This window comes from Podarcis muralis, chromosome 2 (genome assembly GCF_964188315.1).
Source record: "Podarcis muralis chromosome 2, rPodMur119.hap1.1, whole genome shotgun sequence".
NCBI classification, from domain to species: Eukaryota; Metazoa; Chordata; class Lepidosauria; order Squamata; family Lacertidae; genus Podarcis; species Podarcis muralis.
In genome coordinates this window covers 124437123-124458344 of record NC_135656.1, presented here as the reverse complement: position 1 = coordinate 124458344, position 21222 = coordinate 124437123, and the positions used below count along the sequence as shown (strand labels likewise).

General features: G+C 50.1%; 1 protein-coding gene across 1 annotated transcript in view; it reads left to right on the top strand.

Moving 5' to 3' along the window:
• Positions 1–14180: 14180 nt before the first annotated feature.
• The window catches only part of LOC114592580 (uncharacterized), a 48449-nt gene continuing 41407 nt past the window's right edge, over positions 14181–21222 (top strand). Inside the window, 3 exon segments of the mRNA XM_077923426.1 lie at positions 14181–14482; positions 17653–17722; positions 19957–20165. Coding sequence (XP_077779552.1) covers positions 20140–20165 — 26 coding nt within the window. The 5' untranslated portion in view covers positions 14181–14482; positions 17653–17722; positions 19957–20139.

Below are 21222 nucleotides of genomic sequence, written 5' to 3'. Positions count from 1 at the left end.
ATCAGGTGCAGAACACAGACCCTTATGATGACTCTGGCCCAGGAAGGGTTAGTTTTCTCTCCTGAGTTGCATGAGAGTCTATCTGCTCAGCTGCATAGGGGCTGCACAGGGACCCATGGCTGATGTGGGTGACCAAAGCTCCCCAGTGAAAACTCTTCACCAGAGGCAAAATTAGGGGACCACAACTGGTTTGGTCGCACTGGTCTAGCATTGTCAGTGAGCGAGAAGAAATCCTTGCGCCGTCATCCTTGGGAAGAGCATGGCAAAATCTCCCTGTTCCCACCTGTGGAAAGGCTGGAGAACACCTGAGATTCGACAGAAGGTGCACAGCAGCAGAAAGGTTAATCCCCCAAAGTCAGAAGTTTGACAAGGACTGATCCAGAGAAGCAGAGTTGAGGGAAAGCTCTCTCTCTCTCTCTCTCTCTCTCTCTCTCTCTCTCTCTCTCTCTCTCTCTCTCTCTCGTGTGTGTGTGTGTGTGTGTGTGTGTGTGTGTGACCTAATCTTTCCCAGCCTGCTTTGCACCCGCTGCCGTCATTTGCCCAGAGAAAGGCTTCTTCTCTCTCGCAGCAGCCTGGGCTGTTCAGCGAGGATGCTGACAAGTGTTGGTTTTTTTCAAAAGTGACACCTTCCCTACCTAGCAACTGATGACCAGGCAGCCTCGGAGCCTGGGATTGGCAGGGACCAAAGCTCAGCTGCAGGGAAAGTCCCCGGCCAGACAACTCAGGGCAGGTCTGGAAATCCCCAGCACGGGGTTCAGCATGAGCGGGGGGGGGGGGGGGGGGCAGAAAGCAAGCAAGGCGTAGCGAGAAGCAACAGCAGCAGCAGCAGCAGCAGCAGCAGCAGACTTCCTTCGCCACTTGCCCAACCGAGAGTTTTTGCTTCAGTAGGAAAAAACAAACTTCGCATGCACACACGCATTTTGGAATGTGCTGAACTGTATAACCAGAGCGGATTAATTTACCAGGACGCCATTACCCATATTCTCCCTTCTTTTTTCAGTAATTGAATCAGGTCCGCCAGCAAGCATTGGTGCCATTTCCAGGGAGTCAGGGAGCCCTGGGGTCCCACAAAATTCTTGCTGTGGGTGCCCCACTTCCACCCCCCACTGCCACTGCCCACACACTCACGGCAGCTGGTTGAGAGCTCTAACAACCACAGCAGACCACAGCAACTGCGTAAATCAAATTAGGCCTCCTATTGCTTTCATATAATTAATTATAGGTTCACACAGTTTTGCAGTTGGGTCAGATGCCTTATTTATTTCAGTGGTACATAAAAAAGAAAAAAATCTGCAGTTCAGCTTCCTGAATCCTAGGCTGGTGAAAAGAACAGAGAACTAATTGTGGTGCCCAGTGCCTCGGGGTGCCTGTCTCAACTAAGTGCTGTTGTTCAGTCGTGTCCACCTCTTTGTGACCCCCTGGACCAGAGCACACCAGGCACTCCTGTCTTCCACTGCCTCCCGCAGTTTGGTCAAACTCATGCTGGTAGCTTCGAGAACACTGTCCCACCATCTCGTCCTCTGCCGTCCCCTTCTCCTTGTGCCCTCCATCTTTCTCAACATCAGGATCTTTTCCAGGGAGTCTTCTCTTCTCATGAGGTGTCAGTTGTTTATCTCTTAAACACAGAATGGCAATATCTTGCTCATGTGGATCGTGCTATAGCAGGCTTCCTCAGCCTTGGCCCTCCAGATGTTTTGGGACTACAGCTCCCATGATCCCTAGCTAGCAGGACCAGTGGTCAGGGATGATGGGAATTGTAGTCTCAAAACATCTGGAGGGCCGAGGCGGAGGAAGCCTGTGCTGTAGCTATCCTTATACAGTGGGCAATGCACAGCTTGGGTGTGGGGAGGGGAAGGCGGGGGAGATTTTTGGGTTTTTTTAATCCCGGTGGCCAGACTCCCTCTGAACCTTCAGGTGGAAGTGAAAGTTCCCTAAACAAAAACCTCCATTTTAACTCTTCGCAGAATTTCTTTTGCTTCCCCTCTCAGCCACCTACCACCCCGTTCCAGGAAGAGCCCTGCTTTTTCTCTCTTGCTGCAAAACAACGGCAATACTTTGGCACAGGTTCGGAGGGAAACCCACATTTTGGGGCTTGTAGTCAGTAATCCTCCCCCTCTTGCCTCCCCTGAAGCATTATTGCCAAATCCACTCTCAGGGTGACCAGCGGGCTCTGCCTGAGCATGGCAAGATCTGAGGACTCAGGCCAAGGCTGGCTGTTCATCGCTTCTAAAAGGGAAGGAAAGCCTGATGTCTGGGCTGCATATTGGTTTCTGTCCTTAAGCCCAAAGGCGTAAGCATACTCTGCATGTGCTCAGAGGCACTGTCCTGTCCAGCCAGCCCAAAGGTGGGAAAGCAGGTGATGTACCTACGGGACCGCCTCTCCTGGTCTGCCCCGCGGAGGACCTTAAGGTCCACAAATGACAACATTTCGGAGGTCCCAAATCACAAGGTGGTTAGGTTGGTTTCAACTAGGGCCAGGGCCTTTTCAGTACTGGCCCCGACTTGGTGGAACGCTCTGTCACAAGAGACTAGGGCCCTGCGGGACTTGACATCTTTCCGCAGGGCCTGCAAGACAGAGCTGTTCTGCCTGGCCTTTGGTTTGGACTCCGTCTGACCCTTACGTTTCCCTCCCCTTATGGTTTTGACTTTTAAAATGAGGCTGCATTTTAAATTGCATTTTAACCTGTATTATAAATTGTTTTTTCTTTTTCTTTTTTTCTTATTATGTTTTTACTGACATTTTATTGGTGTTAGCCACCCTGAGCCCGGCTCTGGCCAGGGAGGGTGGGGTATAAATAAAAAAATTTATTATTATTATTATTAACTCCCCAAGGGTTTGACTTCAGCTGCAAAGATGCCCTCCTCCGTTGTCTCCCGAGACAGACAGACGCCAACCACAAGGTTTTGATAATAGCAAGAAACTGGAAATCAGGTCTAGGAAATTTTTAAAAAGGGTCCTCTTGAATTAACATTCCTGCACTTCAGAGCAATGGAGTCCCCCCAGCCTGGGCTGAAAACCAGGACAGGTGGCAGTTTTGTTTTTCGGCCATGGCAAGCCAGAATAAAAAGCAGGACAACGTTTTCGTTGAGCTGCCAGAAGAGACTGGGAGGGAGGCAACGGTTCCCCTTTAGCAGGAGAGAACAACTCTCTCTCCTCACACACATCCCGGGGGCTGAGACCCTTCTCTATAAGTGCTTTGGGCCAATTGTGACATACGCCAGTTTCCCACTGAGTCTGCTTGAGTTTCCAAGGGACGGATGAGGAGGCAGAGACCTTAAATGGGAAAACAGTGCAGCTGCTGTGCCACATTTTTAATGCCCCCCTCCCCTCATGTGAAGGAGAAGGAAAAAGTGTCCTGGCAACAGATTGGCGTGCAACATTTCTCCCTGATGTGCTAGGTTTCTCATTGCAGGGAGTGCAAATGTAATTTTCATCTATGTGCAGACCCTGCCTGAGGCAGGGAAGGAGGACTCTTGTTGAGTAAACAGACGGAGGGGTGTGTGGGTGCAAGGGGGGCTCTGGACAGGAGACTCCCTTAAGCTACTATCTTGGCAAGGGGGGAAACTTCTCGTCTTTCCCCTCCCCCCTCCCCTACACTGGTCACAGTCCCTGACAACAGAAGCAGGACCTCTAGGCGCAGAGTTTGTGTGTCCCCCACCCCCTCCTTCCTTCAGCCCCCTCTGGCAGCCGAGGGGACGCTTCCCCATGTGTCAAGCACAGCTCAGCATTCAGGGAAATGAAAGAGGGAAGCCGGCCACAATCCAGGAGGCTGAGGTCAACTGTGAGCGCAGCAAAACCTCCTCACAGAGGAGTCATTTCTGCTCCCCACAGGGAAGGACCCCCCACCCCACCCCAAGCAGAAAGGATTAGCACAAAGGATTGCAGGTGCAGAACATCTGCTTGGCATTCAGAAGGTCCCAGGTCCATTCCCTGATGGCAATTCCAGGTGGAGGAATCCCTGGGTTTGAAAGACCTACACTGGCTCCCAGTACATTTCCGAGCACAATTCAAAGTGTTGGTGCTGACCCTGAAAGCCCTAAACAGCCTTGTCTCTGAAGACCTGAAGGAGCGTCTCCACCTCCATCATTCTACCCGAATACTGAAGTCCAGCTCCGAGGCCCTTCTGGCAGTTCCCTCCCTGTGAGAAGTGAGGTTAGAGGGAACCAGACAGAGGGCCTTCTCGGTGGTGGCGCCCGCCCTGTGGAACACCGTCCCAGAAGATGTCAAGGAAATAAACAAGTATCTGACATTTAGAAGACATCTGAATGTAGTCCTGTTTAGGGAAATTTTTAATATTTGATGTTTTATTGTGTTTTTAATATTGTGTTGGGAGCTGCCCAGAGTGGCTGGGGAAACTCAGCCAGATGGGCGGGCTATAAATAATATATTATTATTATTATTATTATTATTATTATTATTATTATTATTAACCCTGGAGAGTCACTGCCAGTCAGTGCAGACAGCACTGAGTTGGTTGGACCAATATTTTGATTCAGTATAGCTTCCTGACTAGCTTGGTTTTTTCAAAGTGACACATCCACCCCACGCATCTGGGAGAGAACATCAACAGCAACAACATCTAGTGTTTTCCCTCTTCTCACTATTTTGCCCCTATTTTTTGTGTGCCTCATTAAAAAAAAAGAATTAATGTTAGTTGAAAAAAAGTTGTTCAGCTCTTCCTCCCAACCTTTAAGTCTCCAGATGTTAAATGATACCCGAGAGTGGAGTTTTTGAGAAGCGTCCTTTCTGGTGCCAAGGCTTGTTCAGGGACATTACGGTGGCCAACAGACAAGGCCCAGCCTGCTGTGCAATCTTATACCTTCCAGCTGCCGAGATTTGACCAGCACTCCATCCTCTCCCTATTTTGCCACTATTTTTTTATGTGTTGGGCATGTTAGACCCTTTAATAGCTGGATCCAGCAAATGTTAAACTGTAAGCCAGGCTAGCTTCTGAATGAGAAGATCACCTGGGTGATGGGCCATTGAGGGAACAAAGGAAAGGGGCTCTCTGTGAGATGGCAAGTGGGTGGTACCCTCCCCGCTCCCTCAACTTGCAGATAGTGAGAAGGACAAAAGCCAGAGTTTAGAGTTGAGTTGCAGTGATGTGAGCCAAAGGGGAAACCGCGAGCTTGAGAGAAAGATCAAGGTTTGATTGCTGTTTGAGTCCAAGGCTGCAGCTACGGGAGAAACAAAACCCTTTTTTGTTAATGCTATGAACTCCTCCATTGCGGGCTCAGGTTGTGTGTGTGTGTGTGTGTGTGTGTGTGTGTGTGTGTGTAAATAAACCATATATCATAAAGACGCTACAGTCCCCCCTGTGCCTAATTCCCAAAAGGAATCACAAACTCTGGGTAAGTGCATGGGACCCCGGGAATCTTGCATCACTCAGAGACCTGGGGTGGGGCATGAAATATGGGAAATACTTCATTTTTAAAAAATATACTGCAAGTTGAAAGAGTTGTCCGTCCTCCTTCAGGATTCAGAACCCCTCCTCCCCCTGCCAAATCTTGGCCTTTCGCTTAAGATCAAATATTTGGGTTTTGGTTAAGAGCTCCCAGCGGCGTTTGCGAGAGGCGTCCTTTCTGGAGCCAAGGCTTGAGCACAAACATTTAAGCAGCAAAGTTGCAAAGTTAGCAGAATGCAGGGGAATTGTCATCTTATTGCAGGTTACCTTTCACCGAAAGAAGAAACATTCTTCTAGATCTCAAATGGACGGGAACCAAACTGGTGAGAGTTAACGAATGCAGCGAGACAATGGAGAACCTGTTAATGGGGGCAGGGCAGGGGGGGCACCAGAGCAATAATTTGGGGCAGAAGGCCAGGGTCCCAACTCAGCAGAAAGAGTGGGGCGGTGGGCTGGTTGTCCTAATCTATGCAATAATAATTGAAAAAATAATTTTATTATTCACATGATGCCCATCTAGCCTGGTTGCCCTAGCAAGGCTGTCTTGAAGCCTTTTCTTGCCCCACTCCTGCTGCCCCACCCCACCCGTTGCCCAGAGAAAGGCTCTTTCTACCCTCCAGCTGCCTGGATACAGTCAGAGAGGAAAACAAGTGTTGGTGTTTGCAAAAGCTGAACCTCCCCTGCCTAGCAACTGATGACCAGCCAACATCGGAGCCTGTCATTGGCTCGGATCAAAGCTCAGCTCCAGGAAAGTCCCCAGCCCTGCTGCTACCCAATTCAGAGGAGGAGGGGGGGCAGGGCTGGGAGAGGGGAGGGGGAAAGGGGGAGGGCAGAAAGGCCAGGCCACCAGCAACAGACCTGCTTTGCCACCAACCCAAGAACCATGATTCCTCTGCACATTTACTGATCATCATAAAATGAGCAGATTAATTTGCCATGATGCCATTTTCCTTATTCTTATTCTTATTATTTGCATTTTCTGTTTTGCATATACAAGCAAAATAAAAACATAAACATACAATCCCCTTTGACTCCCCCCCCCCCGCCATTGTGGATCTTAATATAATGACCCCCCCCCCCCCTCTGCAGCTCTTTCATAGCTCTGAGAGCCAGTGTGGTGTAGTGGTTAAGAGCGGTAGTCTCGTAATCTGGGGAACTGGGTTCGCGTCTCCGCTCCTCCACATGCAGCTGCTGGGTGACCTTGGACCAGTCACACTTCTCTGAAGTCTCTCAGCCTCACTCACCTCACACAGTGTTTGTTGTGGGGGAGGAAGGGAAAGGAGATTGTTAGCCGCTTTAAGACTCCTTCGGGTAGTGATAAAGCAGGATATCAAATCCAAACTCTTCTTCTTCCTCTTCTTCTGTTCTTATAAATCCTTTTTCATTTCATAGTTCAATTTTTTGCTACAAGTTTTCTGTCAATCCTACCAATGTGTGTAATTGTTTGCAATAGTTTCCCCCCCAAATAGTTTATAAACTTTCCCCATTCTTTATTACAGACCGCCTCTTCCTGGTTTCTAATTCTTCCTGTAAGTTTTGCCATTTTGGCATAGTCCATCAATTTTATCTGCCACTCTTCGTTGGCTGGAGTTGTACCATCTTTCCATTTCTGGGCTAACAGAGTCTGCGCAGCCATGGTCGCCTACATGAATAGTTTCTTCTGGTCCTTCGGGATCTCTGGGCCTATAATACCGAAAAGAAATGCTTCTGGTTTCTTAAAGGTAAAGGGACACCTGATCATTAGGTCCAGTCATGGCTGACTCCGGGTTTGTGGCACTCATCTCACTTTACTGGCCGAGGGAGCCTGCATACAGCGTCCGGGTCATGTGGCCAGCATGACTAAGCCGCTTCTGGCGAACCAGAGCAGCGCACGAAAATGCCTTTTACCTTCCCGCCGGAGCGGTACCTATTTATCTACTTGCACTTGGACATGCTTTTGAACTGCTAGGTTGGCAGGAGCAGGGACCGAGCAACGGGAGCTCACCCCGTCGTGGGGATTCGAACCACCAACCTTCTGATCAGCAAGTCCTAGGCTCTGTCGTTTAACCCACAGCGCCACCTGCGTCCCTCTGGTTTCTTAGGAAAAGCTATTTTCAATATTTTTTCAATTTATTATCTATCATTTCCCAGAAATCTTTTATCACCTTACATGACCACCACATGTGATAAAAAGTACCCTCTTCTGTTTACATTCCCAGTTTTAGACTTTGATTTATACATTTTAAATAATTTACTAGGAGTGAAAAGCAATGATACATCATTTTCACTTGGTTCTCCTTCAAGAGAACTAAAATGTAACAAGCTGTACATTTTAACCCTGTTGTCTGTAGTCTCTCCCATGTTGCCAATTCAATATCATAACCAAAATCCTTCGCCCATGACCAATTTGACCTGTTCATCTTTCGTTTGCCAATCTAACGAAAGTTTATACATTTTAGAAATTAATTTACGTCACATTTTTATAACTGAATTGGGTTCAATACCAGGCCGTATCCTGAACGCATGATCAGCCTGCCCCTGCTACCTTAGAAAGAAAGAAAGAAAGAAAGAAAGAAAGAAAGAAAGAAAGAAAGAAAGAAAGAAAGAAAGAGAAAAGTCTCTGTAGCCTGAAAGCCTTGTGTGACTCTATTTACAGCGAAGTAAATTCACTTTAAGGGACGCTGGTGGCGCTGTGGGTAAAAGCCTCAGCGCCTAGGGCTTCGGTCAACGGCGTTCCGTGTGCTGCGCTGGCTCGCCAGATGCAGCTTTGTCACGCTGGCCACGTGACCCGGAAGTGTCTCCGGACAGCGCTGGCCCCCGGCCTCTTGAGTGAGATGGGCGCACAACCCTAGAGTCGGACACGACTGGCCCGTACGGGCAGGGGTACCTTTACCTTTACCTTTTAAATTCACTTTGTGCATGCTCAGGGACTCTACTCAGTTGCAGGCAATGCAGACAGGGAGACCAGGTTAAGGTACTGAAATTAATCAACAAAAATTGGATTTTGCTCAGTGATTGTTTTTATTGTGCTATATCTATCGTTAGGCTGTTCAGCAACAGATAATGCACAAATCTAGCAGGGGGGCAGGGAGGGGGGAGAGGAAAACAGCAGCGTTGTGTGTGTGTTTTAATCGATGTCAGCTAGACCTCCTTTGGCTGAAAGTGGAAGTTCTCTGAGCAAACAAACAAGTTCCTTTTTCCTCTTCACAGAATTAGCGCTGGGCTCCCTCCCAGCCGCCACCAGCCATTTCCAGGAACAGCACTGCTTTTCTGAGAACAGCAGCCTTCCCCACCTTCAAATAAATTCCTGCCCAGTCCGCTAATGGATCGAGGCCAGCATCACCAGTTGCGGGCAGACTCTGCCTGAGCGCAGCAAGGCAAGAGGACTCAGGCTCAGGAATCACAGAATCGTAGAGTTGGAAGTGTTGTAAACAAAATGTGCCCTTTTCCCCTTATGGGGTATCCAAGAGCCCATATAAAGTCCTTACGTGGGTTCTCTATTGGTAGGAGAAAATAACAGAGGCCAACCAGAGAATATTGAGAAGCAAAGCAGCTAGTAAGCCTGATCTTTATTGATCTGTTGCAACAGGGTGCTCCACTCACACGTAGGAAAGGAGGAGGACCCAGAACAAAGGTGTGCCTGCCCTTATATAGACATTTTAAATTCCCTGCCCTGGAGCTCAAGACCACCCCTCCATACATCATACCTACATCACAGAAGGGGTGTAGCCCAAGACCACCACCCCAGATACATCATACCTACATCACAGAAAAGGCGGTCTACAGCATAAATCTGAGTGCGTTGTTTATCTTGTCTGACAGGTTACCTGTTAATGCTCACTTGATTGGATACCCTGGGGAGCCTGGCTAGTCTTTTGTAAGGACAAATACTTAGTTCCTGAGCCAGGTCACAGGCTCACCCTATTCAAACATAGACATACCTTTAAGACAGGATTTGTGAAGGAAAAGACAATGGGGAGGCTTTTCCATTTTCCAAGAAAACATTTGGCCAGTTTGGGAATCAAAAGTGGTTTCAGGTCAGTCTTCCTGTGCTGATTTATGTACGTGCTTGGTTGGTACATTTACGAACATTTAATATATATCTAAGACCTTAAAATTCTTATCACAGAAGGGACCCAAGGGCCACCAATTCAACCCCCTGCAATGCTGTTCACAATTCATAAAAGCGAAGGCATTGGGGCGGATGAAATCCTGGGGGCTGTGCTGGTCTCTACCCCTAACCCCAAAGCATGAGCATACTCTGCATGTGCCCAGAGGCACTCTCTCCCATCCAGCCAGAAGCATGAATCGGACTCCAAAGCTGGCATCTGATAATAGCAAGAACATAGAAGAAGAGGAAGAAGAGTTTGGATTTGATATCCCGCTTTATCACTACCCTAAGGAATCTCAAAGCAGCTAACATTCTCCTTTCCCTTCCTCCCCCACAACAAACACTCTGTGAGGTGAGTGGGGCTGAGAGACTTCAGAGAAGTGTGACTGGCCCAAGGTCACCCAGCAGCTGCATGTGGAGGAGCGGAGACGCGAACCCGGTTCCCCAGATTACGAGACTACCGCTCTTAACCACTACACCACATTGGCTCTTGTAGTAAACAAGTTGGGCCTGGGAAATAAGAAGAAGGAGGTTTCTGCTGCCACCAGGCTGAAATCCAGGGCTGATGCAGCTGTTGGCTCTGATTCCACCTTGGTCAGGCCAAGCCAAACTCAGAACACAGCAGCATTTCCATCAGGGTGCCAGGAGAGCGGAGATGATTCCTCTTGAGCAGGAGAGAGCAACTCCCTCTCTAGTTTCGTATATTCAATATGCTCAAACTCTGTATCTTCAACTACCAATCTGGCAAGGGGACCAACTCTTCTCCTCTGGCCCTCTGAGCCCAGAGCTTGTGTCCCCCACCCCCCGCTTCTCTCTGCCCCATTGGCAGTGGGGGGGGGGACACTGTGGAGAGGCGCTGGGGGGAGTTTCGCTTCCCCATGCCTGAACACCTCTCAGCATTCAGGGAAATGGAAGAGGGAAGCTGGCCACGATCCAGGAGATTGAGGTCAGCAGAGAGCAAAGCAAAATCTACTCAAAGAGAAGCTGCTTCTGCTCCCCCTTCCCAGTCACAGCAGAAATATATATATAATAATTTCCAGGTTTATACATTTCAATAATTTTACAGTCATTTTAACATTTCGAAACGTGACTTCCTTCCCCCTCTTTCTGAGGTTCCTTATATTTACCATACTTTCCCATGGAAAAGGCAATGAATTTTTATTTAAAAATTATGTTTAAAAATAGGGGGCGCCTTACACACGGGGGCGTGTTATACATAGAAAAATATGGTATTTTTTATATTTTCTGCATATCCAAATTAACTTAATTTGGTCATTTATTTCATCTTCTTTCAATATATACTCTTATAAAACTGCATGTTATTACAATAAAATCCTGCCAATGTTCTTATCTGTCTACAATTTGTTTGTAAATAATAAACCATTTCCATTCTTTTATAAAAAAAGTTTTTTATCTTGATTTTTCATTTTTCTGGTAAGCTTCACCATTTCTGCATATTCCATAAGTTTTTGTGAGAGAGCCAGTGTGGTGTAGTGGTTAAGAGCGATAGACTCGTAATCTGGGGAACCGGGTTCGCATCTCCGCTCCTCCACATGCAGCTGCTGGGTGACCTTGGGCTAGTCTCTGAAGTCTCTCAGCCCCACTCACCTCACAGAGTGTTTGTTGTAGGGGAGGAAGGGAAAGGAGAATGTTAGCTGCTTTGAGACTCCTTCGGGTAGTGATAAAGCCGGATATCAAATCCAAACTCTTCTTTGTATCCATTCTTCCTTTGCTGGGACTTCTTCTTCTTCTTTCCATTTTTGGGAAAGTGACATTCTTGCCACTGTAGTCATATACATAAATAATTTTCTGTACAGTTTAGGGAGTTCTACACCTATAATTCCCAAAAGAAAAGCTTCTGCCTGATTTGGTGGGCAGTGTCCCAAAGTCTCTGCCACCTCCTCACCCCCAGGGGTTTAGCCTGTATCTGGACTGCACCACTTCAGCTTGCAAGGAAGGGCTCCTGTTTTGGGACACACACATTGATTCCACCACATGGGAAAGCAACGATTTCCAGCCAGGACCCTCCTCTCCTGGGGTCACACTGAAGAGCAGTCCATCCTCTGAGTTGCAGGACAGGACAGATCCAGACCTGCCACAGATCCACCACTTAGGGGAGGATGAGGACAGAGACCTCAGGTGCAACTTGCAATAATAATAATAATAATAATAATAATAATAATAATAATAATTATTATTATTATTATTATTATTTATTTGTACCCCGCCCATCTGGCTGGGCTTCCCCAGCCACTCTGGGCGGCTTCCATCAAAGATTAAAAATACAATAAAAGGTCACACATTAAAAGCTTCCCTGAACAGGGCTGCCTTCAGATGTCTTCTAAATGTCAGGTAGTTGTTTATCTCTTTGACATCTGATGGGAGGGCGTTCCACAGGGCGGGCGCCACCACCGAGAAGGCCCTCTGCCTGGTCCCCTGTAACTTCACTTCTCGCAGGGAGGGAACCGCCAGAAGGTCCTCAGTGCTGGACCTCAGTGTCCGGGCAGAACGATGGGGGTGGAGACGTTCCTTCAGGTATACTTGGAGGGACAGGGGGCAGCAGTGGGGGGCAGCAAGAGAGGAAGGCGGAGGGCCCTGGATTTGGAGATTCCAAGTCCATGGAGAGGAAGAGGCCCTGCAGAGAAGGCGGGGGGGGGGGGGACACAGACCCATTATTACAAAGGAATTTACCAAATCACAAAATCAAAGCTTTCACCCATCTAGGCGGCCCAGACTAGGAAATGAGAAATGCCCGGTGCGGGCAGCTAGATGGGCACCAGCCTGCAGAAATGCACACACAAAAAACACAACTTCCTTCCGCAGACCCGCTGTGTTGTTGTATGTAGTCGACAAGGCAACACTCAAGGAAAGCGCCGGACAACCAACCTCACGTCATTCCTCCACTGGCCACGAGAGGGCGAGCTTTCCCTATACGTAATAATAATAATAATAATAATAATAATTTATTATTTATACCCCGCCCATCTGGCTGGGCCTCCCCAGCCACTCTGGGCGGCTTCCATAAAAACCAAAAATACAGTAAAATCACATGTTAAAAACTTCCCTGAACAGGGCTGCCTTAAGATGTCTTCTGAATGTCAGGTAGTTGTTTATCGCTTTGACATCTGCTGGAAGGGCGTTCCACAGGGCGGGCGCCACTACCGAGAAGGCCCTCTGCCTGGTTCCCTGTAGCTTTGCTTCTCGCAATGAGGGAACCGCCAGAAGGCCCTCGGCGCTGGACCTCAGCGTCCGGGCAGAATGATGGGGGTGGAGACGCTCCTTCAGGTATACTGGACCGAGGCCGTTTAGGGCTTTAAAGGTCAGCACCAACACTTTGAATTGTGCTCGAAAACGTACTGGGAGCCAATGCAGGTCTTTCAAGACCGGTGTTATATGGTCTCGGCGGCCGCCCCCAGTCACCAGTCTAGCTGCCGCATTCTGGATTAATTGTAGTTTCCGAGTCACCTTCAAAGGTAGCCCCACGTAGAGTGCATTGCAGTAGTCCAAGCGGGAGATAACCAGAGCATGCACCACTCTGGCGAGACAGTCCGCAGGCAGATAGGGTCTCAGCCTACGTACCAGATGGAGCTGGTAAACAGCTGCCCTGGACACAGATTTGACCTGTGCCTCCATGGACAGCTGTGAGTCCAAAATGACTCCCAGGCTGCGCACCTGGTCCTTCAGGGGCACAGTTACCCCATTCAGGACCAGGGAATCCTCCACACCTGCCCGCCTCCTGTCCCCCAAAAACAGTACTTCTGTCTTGTCAGGATTCAACCTCAATCTGTTAGCCGCCATCCATCCTCCAACCGCCTCCAGACACTCACACAGGACGTACATATACGTACATATATGTACTATACGTACATATTTCCCTATGATAGCTGCGCCCCTAGCTTTGAGTAGCAAAACAACTGCAAAAGTTTGGCACTGGTTTGGAGGGAATGCCACATTTTGGGGTTCGTGGTTAATTTTCCTTCCGGGGGATTCCTCCCCCCCCCCTCCCAGAAAGCAAATATCTTCTTCCCTCCAAACAAGCTCTATACTATAATTCCATTTCTTTCATGAAAAGGTCCCAGCAGCAGCAAGGAATGAGACACCCCCCCCCAAAAAAAAGTCATTCGGGAAATGAAGGTGGCAGTTTTACTTCCCCCGCTTCATCTCTGTTGTTATCACTGGTTTGGAAGGTCCGTCTTTATTACACCGCTTTTACCACGGCGGGGCATCCCGTGTCCTTATTGTGGGTAGCGCGGCTGGTGTTTGGGGCTGGGCTTTGCTATGGGGGGGGGCATAGCTCTGTGGTGGAGCAGCTGCTTTGCATGCAGAAGGAGGTCCCCGATTCAGTCCCCACCACTAAAGAAGACCCCCCCCCCAAAAAAAAAAAACAACCCAGGTGGATTGAAGCTTGCACAACTTTACAGACCTCCCCTCTGGAGTCACCCGCTCCCACCCCTATTTGGAGACTCCGCTGTGGGGAGGAGAGGCAACATGGGGGGGGGGGGAGGACGCAAAAGGCTGCGCCTTCACGGCTGGTCCCCATCCCCTAACACACACACGGGCTGCTCTGTGCCGTAGCTCTATGGGCTCCTGCGTTCGAAAAGAACCGCGAAGTGTCGGGAGATTCCTGGTGGCCCAAAGGAAGGACCTCCTCCCCCCCCCCCCCCCCGAGAAGTGGGAGGTTTTACAAAAGGGAGGAAGGGTGTCGGTGGAATAACACGCCTCCGCCCCCGTATTTCCGGGAAGAAAACGGTTTCGCGAGCAAAGCACGCGGATCACCAGAGAGGAATCATAGAATCATAGAGTTGGAAGAGACCACAAGGGCCATCGAGTCCAACCCCCTGCCAAGCAGGAAACACCATCAGAGCACTCCTGACATATGGTTGTCAAGCCTCTGCTGAAAGACCTCCAAAGAAGGAGACTCCACCACACTCCTTGGCAGCAAATTCCACTGTCGAACAGCTCTTACTGTCAAAGTAAGGACAAAGAGGTAAAGGTGCGGCGGGAAGAGGGAGATTGGAGCGGGCGGGGAGAAAAGGACAGAGAGACACCCCCCCCCCCCGCAATACAAGCGCCTTTCTGGGGCCCCATCGGCAGGGGCTCCGATCCGCGCGACCCAGCTGCGAAGTGGGGACCCAACACCTACAGGGATTGCATGGCACGATCTCCTTTGCAGCGGCCCCACCGCTTGAGGGCAAGCGATGCTCAACTGCCCTGGACCCCTGGGGCGCCTTTGCAGGAACTGGAATGTGATGCCCACCGAGGGGGTCCCGACGAGGACCCCTATCCCCAAGCAGCCCTGGACTTGATCCCAAGACCGAAACATGACGCGCCCCGCTCTCTGCCTTTCCCCGCCTGGCCGGAATCCCTCAAGGCGCTCCTGCGCCTTGATGGAGAGAGGGTGTGCATGAAAGGGTTAAAGGAAGTGAAATAGGCCGGGATAAAAGACCCCCCCCTCCCTGCCCGTCTTGGGAGGCTCCTCTGGATGGAGAGGTTGGTGCGCCTGGGAGAGATTTGATTCTGTGCAGAGGGCAAGGAGTGAGCTGGTCGTAGGAGAGACTGTGGGGTGGAGGGAGGAGGGCAGAGGAAATTGGGGGGGCTGAGGGAGGGATAGCAGCAGCCCTTGGGGGGGGGAGAGCAGTGGCGTAGCGTGGGTTGTCAGCACCCGGGGCAAGGCAAATAATTTGCGCCCCCTAACCCGTGGATTTTAGCACTGAGTGTGAGCGCCCCCCCAGATGTTGCGCCCGGCCCCCCTGCACCCCCCATGCTACGCCACTGGGGCTGGGGGCGAGCGAAGGAGCCAAGGACCCCCCCCAAAGGCTCAGCAGGAATTTATTAAATTTATTATTTGCGGAGCCCCCGCGGGCTGAGGCAGCCGAAGCCCCCTCCCCTCGGGCGCCTCCCCGCCCCCTCCTCTCCTTGGGCTGTAGGTGGAGCCCGCGCTCCAAGGCGCTCCAGATCCGGGCTTGGCGAGCGCTCCGTCCTCGCCCCCCCCCCGCGGCTGAGACTTGCGCTGAGAGCCGGAGCCAGCGGTGCCCCCTCCAGGCGTCGGTGGCGGCGTTGGCGCTGCTGCAGCGGCTGCTCCTCCTGCGAGCAGTGAGTGGAGCGCAGCCGCAGCAGCAGCGGCGGGGGCGTGCGCGCGCTAGGGCGCAAGGCTGGCGGTGGCGGCGGGGAGCCCTGCGGAGGAAGGAACTTGTCCCTTCCCTCTGGACTCGTGCCCCCCAGATGTTGCGCCCGTTGTGGCCGGCAACCCTGGCACCCCCCACGCTATGCCACTGGGGGAGAGCCCTGCTGAAGAGAGAGAGAGAGAGAGAGAGAGAGAGAGAGAGAGAGAGAGAGAGAGACTCTTCCTTTTGGAGAGACGTCTCCATCCTTGGGCACTGGAGGAGGACTGTCTGGTGGGTCTGCCTTGGCTTCTCCCTCCTGCCCAGGAATCTGCCACTCTTTCAAGTTGACCAGAGAGAGATGCCTGATTAAGGGCGGGGGGGGGGGGGTCCCACTGATTTCCCCACTTCTTTCAGGAAGCTCAATCTTTTCCCCGTTAATCCTCGCAAGCTACTGCATGGCTGGCTGTGGGCCGCCTTTTGTTGTTTAGCTTTAGTCTTGTCCGACTCTTTGTGACCCATGGACCAGAGCACACCAGGCACTCCTGTCTTCCACTGCCTCCCGCAGTTTGGTCAAACTCATGCTGGTAGCTTCGAGAACACTGTCCAACCATCTCGTCCTCTGTCGTCCCGTTCTCCTTGTGCCCTCCATCTTTCCCAGCATCAGTGTCTTCTCCAGGGAGTCTTCTCATGAGGTGGCCAACGTATTGGAGCCTTATCTTCATGATCTGTCCTTCCAGTGAGCACTCAGGGCTGATTTCCTTAAGAATGGAGAGATTTGATCTTCTTGCAGTCCATGGGACTCTCAAGAGTCTCCTCCAGCACCAGAATTCAAAAGCACCAATTCTTTGGCGATCAGCCTTTTTTATGGGTGGGCTGCCTTATACCAAGTCAAACCCTTAGTCCACCTTGGAGAGGAGAAGAGAGAAAAAGGTGGAAGGTCCTGAGAGGGAGGAGGGAGGAGGAGGCCTTCCCCAAAGCAGCTCTTTGCTTCTGGAATCCCCTCCCAGGAAGTAGCCAGAGACCTATTCCTCTCTCTCACGCTCTACCACTCTTTCAAATCAGAACCAGATAAGGCGGTGAAGGTCCTGTGTGAGTGCCTGGAGGCAGTTGGAAGATTGTGGCTAACAGATTGAGGTTGAATCCTGACAAGACAGAACTACTGTTTTGGGGGGACAAGGGGCGGGTAGGTATAGAAGACTCCCTGGTCCTGAATGGGGTAACTGTGCCCCTGAAGGACCAGGTGCACAGCCTGGGAGTCATTTTGGACTCACAGCTGTTCCATGGAGGCGCAGGTCAATTCTGGGTCCAGGGCAGCTCTCTACCAGCTCCATCTGGTACGCAGTATGATACCCTACCTGCCCGCAGACTTTCTCAACTGGTTATTTTCCGCTCAGACTACTGCAATGCGCTCTACGTGGGGCTACCTTTAAAGATTACCCAGAAACTACAACTAATCCAGAATGCAGCAGCTGGACTGGTGACTGGGAGTGGCCACCGAGACCACATAACACCTGAAAGACCTACATTGGCTCCCAGGATGTTTCCGAGCACAATTCAAAGTGTTGGTGCTGATCTTTAAAGCCCTAAACGGCCCAGTATACCTGAAGGAGCGTCTCCACCCCCATAATTCAGCCCGGACTCTGAGGCCCAGCACTGAGGGCCTTCTGGCGGTTCCCTCACTACAAGAAGTGAAGTTACAGGGAACCAGGCAGAGGGCCTTCTTGGTAGGGGTGCCCACTCTGTGGAAAGCCCTCCCATCATATATCAAAGAAATAAACAACTATCTGACATTTAGAAGACATCTGAAGGCAGTTTAGGGAAGTTTTTAATGATTGCTGTTTTAATGTATTTTTAATACTCTATTGGGAGCTGCCCACAGTGGCTGGGGAGGCCCAATCAGATGGGCAAGGTATAAGAAATAAATTATTAATATTAGTATAATTATTATTAAAGGGGCACCGGATGCCTTGTTATACTTTCTTCAAAAGATGAATATTTTTGAATACGTTTCCAGTGACGTAAATAGCACTTCCATTTTACTCATTCCACACAGGAGCGAATCTGATCTGCAAGTCTGAGCTCAACTTCTTCCTTGAGACAGAAAAATAAAGAGACTTTGAGAGGTAAGTCCTTCCTCTTGCCTGGGAGACTGTATCTTGTAGGTCTCGTTTCAGTTTGTGGGAACATGAGAAAAGTCCTGCTGGGTTAGGATCAGGGCCCACCTCGTCCAGCATCCTCTTCTCACAAGGACCAGCCAAGGAGAAAACCCCCCCCCCCAGCAGGGCCAACAGCTGTCTCCCCACTTAGGATTCCCAGCCACTAGGATTCAGATGAATAATTCCTCCTTAGGGGGAGGGGGACTAATAGCTGGGAACTGAAGGACTGCTACTGAAATGGTGGGTGGTTCTGAGAAGGTGGACACAATGGAGCCGCCTCAGGAAGTAAATGGTGCAGGATTAGGGAATGTGTGCAGTTGCTTGGAGTGTATCAGGAAGATGTTACACATCACGGAGGAAGGAGGAAACAATACAGATATTTAGCTTTTTTAGAAGATGGAGAAAGTGTGTCCCTCCAGGTGTTGTGCCAGTAGAACTCCCATCATCCCTGGTCGTTGGTCATCCTTGCTTGGGCTGATGGTACTTTGTGTCCAGCCACATCTGGAGGGCCAGAGGTGCCCCACCTCAGCATAGAGGATTCCTCTAGGGGCTCAGACTCACTTGGGAGGTCCAGGTGGGTATAGATACCAAGGGTTACTGAGACACGTTTTCAGGGATTATGAATGATACCTAGACTCCAAATCCAAGGTGCCCACACTAAATGAAGGTCTGGATGATACCCTCAAAGAGGTCTGGTTTATATTCCAGAAGACGGCCAACCAGGGAATAGATGTGAAGGTTCTGAACTGAGTTACAATCGAGATTCTGAGTTACAGTTCAGGCTGGGAAATGGAGGCAGGGATCCTAAATGTCATCTAAAGGTGGTTTCCCCCCTCACGCTCTCTTCTGGTGGAAGCATCTCTGACTGCACCTCCTCTCTCAAAAGTCAGATTCTGTCCTTCCACCCCCTTTTGTTGACATCCATCTGCCTCGAGACACAATGTAGAGTCTCCATGAGGTTGAAGTCAAACAGGGGTGTTAGAAGCACAGACGTGACCCCCACAGAATACAAGTCTGGGCAGTGTGTGTGGAGGTCCTGGGCTCCCTACACGACAAGGCCATCGTCTCCAGCAGAGTGGCGGCCCTGTTTAAAAATGCAAAAATCCGGACAGAGTTGTTGAGCTTTTTAGCAGCTTTTGAGCTTTCCTGATGTTTCCCACCATAGAAATCTTCGGAATGTAATGGAGTCGGGCACGCTTCCCTGTGCTGACTTGAGCCTCATGCTCTCTTCCTGGCTCCAAGCAGAGTATCGCACCAGCGGTTTTGCCTTGTGTGGGTCATAAATCCCAGTCTGTACAGAGGCCTCTTGCATAATCTAAGAAGGCTTTATTATGTACAGAAAAAACATCATAAATCACCCCAGAGATCGGGCGGACATTCTCTCCGGCTCAACAGCTAAAAGCGAAAGTAACTCACACGCAAAGAAAGATTCCTGTATGTGAACAAAACCAGGCCTCAGGATGTGAGACGTCACACAGAACTGTTTAACCCTGTGAGTTCTGGTTCTCCTCACAAGAAATGGCAGCCTTGCCATACGTCTGGGTGGACCTTTTGCTGATCTTGTGAAAATCCTCCTGGACGCTATTTTAAACGCTCAATTCCCGGGGGGGGGGGGGGGAACCGACCTATGGCAGCCCTACCTTCTCAACCTTATTGATATGGTCCAAAGGGAAGCAGAGCAATATTTTTGGCCCCAGGAGTTACCGGAAGGAGGCGTACAAGGACTCCACCCAACATGTTGCAATGTATTAGGACCGATAGAAGCTCCATATAAAGCACTCAGGAGTCCAGCTGTGTTGCAAGGAGGGCTTTATTCCAGCTGCAGTCCTGCAGCATCATAAAGTACCATAAATCAGCCTTCCTACATACAGGGGAGAATCCAGTGTGGAGAAGTCATGCATACCTCTGTATACTAGCTGGCTATAGACCAATTATGCAGCGCCCCATCTCTTGGGATGCTGACTCCCCACATGAAACTGAGTCAGCATTTCCACTTCTCATAGTGTTAACTCATTGATACCCACAACACTCCAACACAATCGTCTTAAGGAGGTCACTCCCGATTCTTGTAGGGTTTACTGCTTATCCTCTTCTTTTCCTGAAGATATTCACGCAAGGCTGCAGAGGTTTAGGATCAGAGTTTTTCTTCTGCTTCTTGGCCTCCCTTCCCAGGTTGATGATCCCCTTACTTCCCTCTACAGCACTTGCATAAATCATCTGCTTGACTGTTGGACTCACTATTGGCCTCGTCTGCTCAATGTGCCAGAGCCTGTCATCGCATGCAGTGAAAGTCCCCGACTCACCAAGGGATTGAGACCCATCAATTATCCTCAACTGGTTTAGTTGGCCTGTCGAAGCTTTTCCTGGGTTGTGTCTGCTGTTGCATGCTGATAGCGTCTAGGACCCACAGGTGAGAGTACAGGTCGGGGATTAATGTTGGATCAATCACCCCAGAAGGAGCCCTATATGTCTTCCACAAGAGGTACTATGCTTTTGCGTAAATAAATCCTGCGTCCAGTCAGGCTTCCCTGTGCGTCTCTGTTAGGGAGCTGACCTGGCAGGAGAGCAGAGTAGCAGCGGTTCTGCGTCCGTGTGAGATGAGGGATAAATCAAGTCCAAAGACAGTTTGGTTCTTATCTCTAGAAGCGTTTATTTACAAAGCAGTAAATCCATCAGAAACTTCCGACATTTCTCACTGTGCTCCAAAAGCACACACACACAGCCTCCAAGCTGAGCTGCGTCTCAGCCAGAATCGAAAGCAAGTCTGGAGAGTGACACAGACTGTGACATGCTTCTCTGCGTCAAGCTCCTCCCAGATACAGGACACCACAGAGTTTTAACCCTGTCAGTTCCAAACTCCACACCCCCTCTTGTCCTGCATCTGGGGACAATAGCCAACAATGCTTTCCCCATACACAGACCCTCACAGAACTCCTCGTGCTTCTGGAAGGTTAATGGTTTTGTGAAACCATCAGCAAGGTTCTTGGTTGAGGGACAGTATTTCAGAGCAACTCGCCCCTCATGAACGCTCTGACATACATTCCGGAAACGTATGTCCAAATGTTTGGTCCTCGCCTTGAACTGCCCCGTCTCGGCCAATTTGAGGCATGGTTGATTGTCTTCATGCACCACAACGGGCAGACAATTCTCTCCACAGATTTCTTCGACCAAACACACATAGAACTCGGAGCTCTCTGCAAACCTCTGATAGCGCACTGAACTCAGCTTCAGTAGATGAAAGCGCTATGAGACTTTGCTTCCGGGACCTCCACCCAACTACTGAGTCCCCAAACTTCACCACTAAGCCTGACACTGATTTGCGGTCCTCAAGGTTGGCCCAACTCGAATCCACCCACGCAGTCAGCTTGACACCACCCTCAGCTGACATCTTGAGGCAAAAGTCTTTGGTATCTTGCAGGTAACGTAGCACCCGCTTAATACCATTCCAGGCCTGCACACTAGGACTT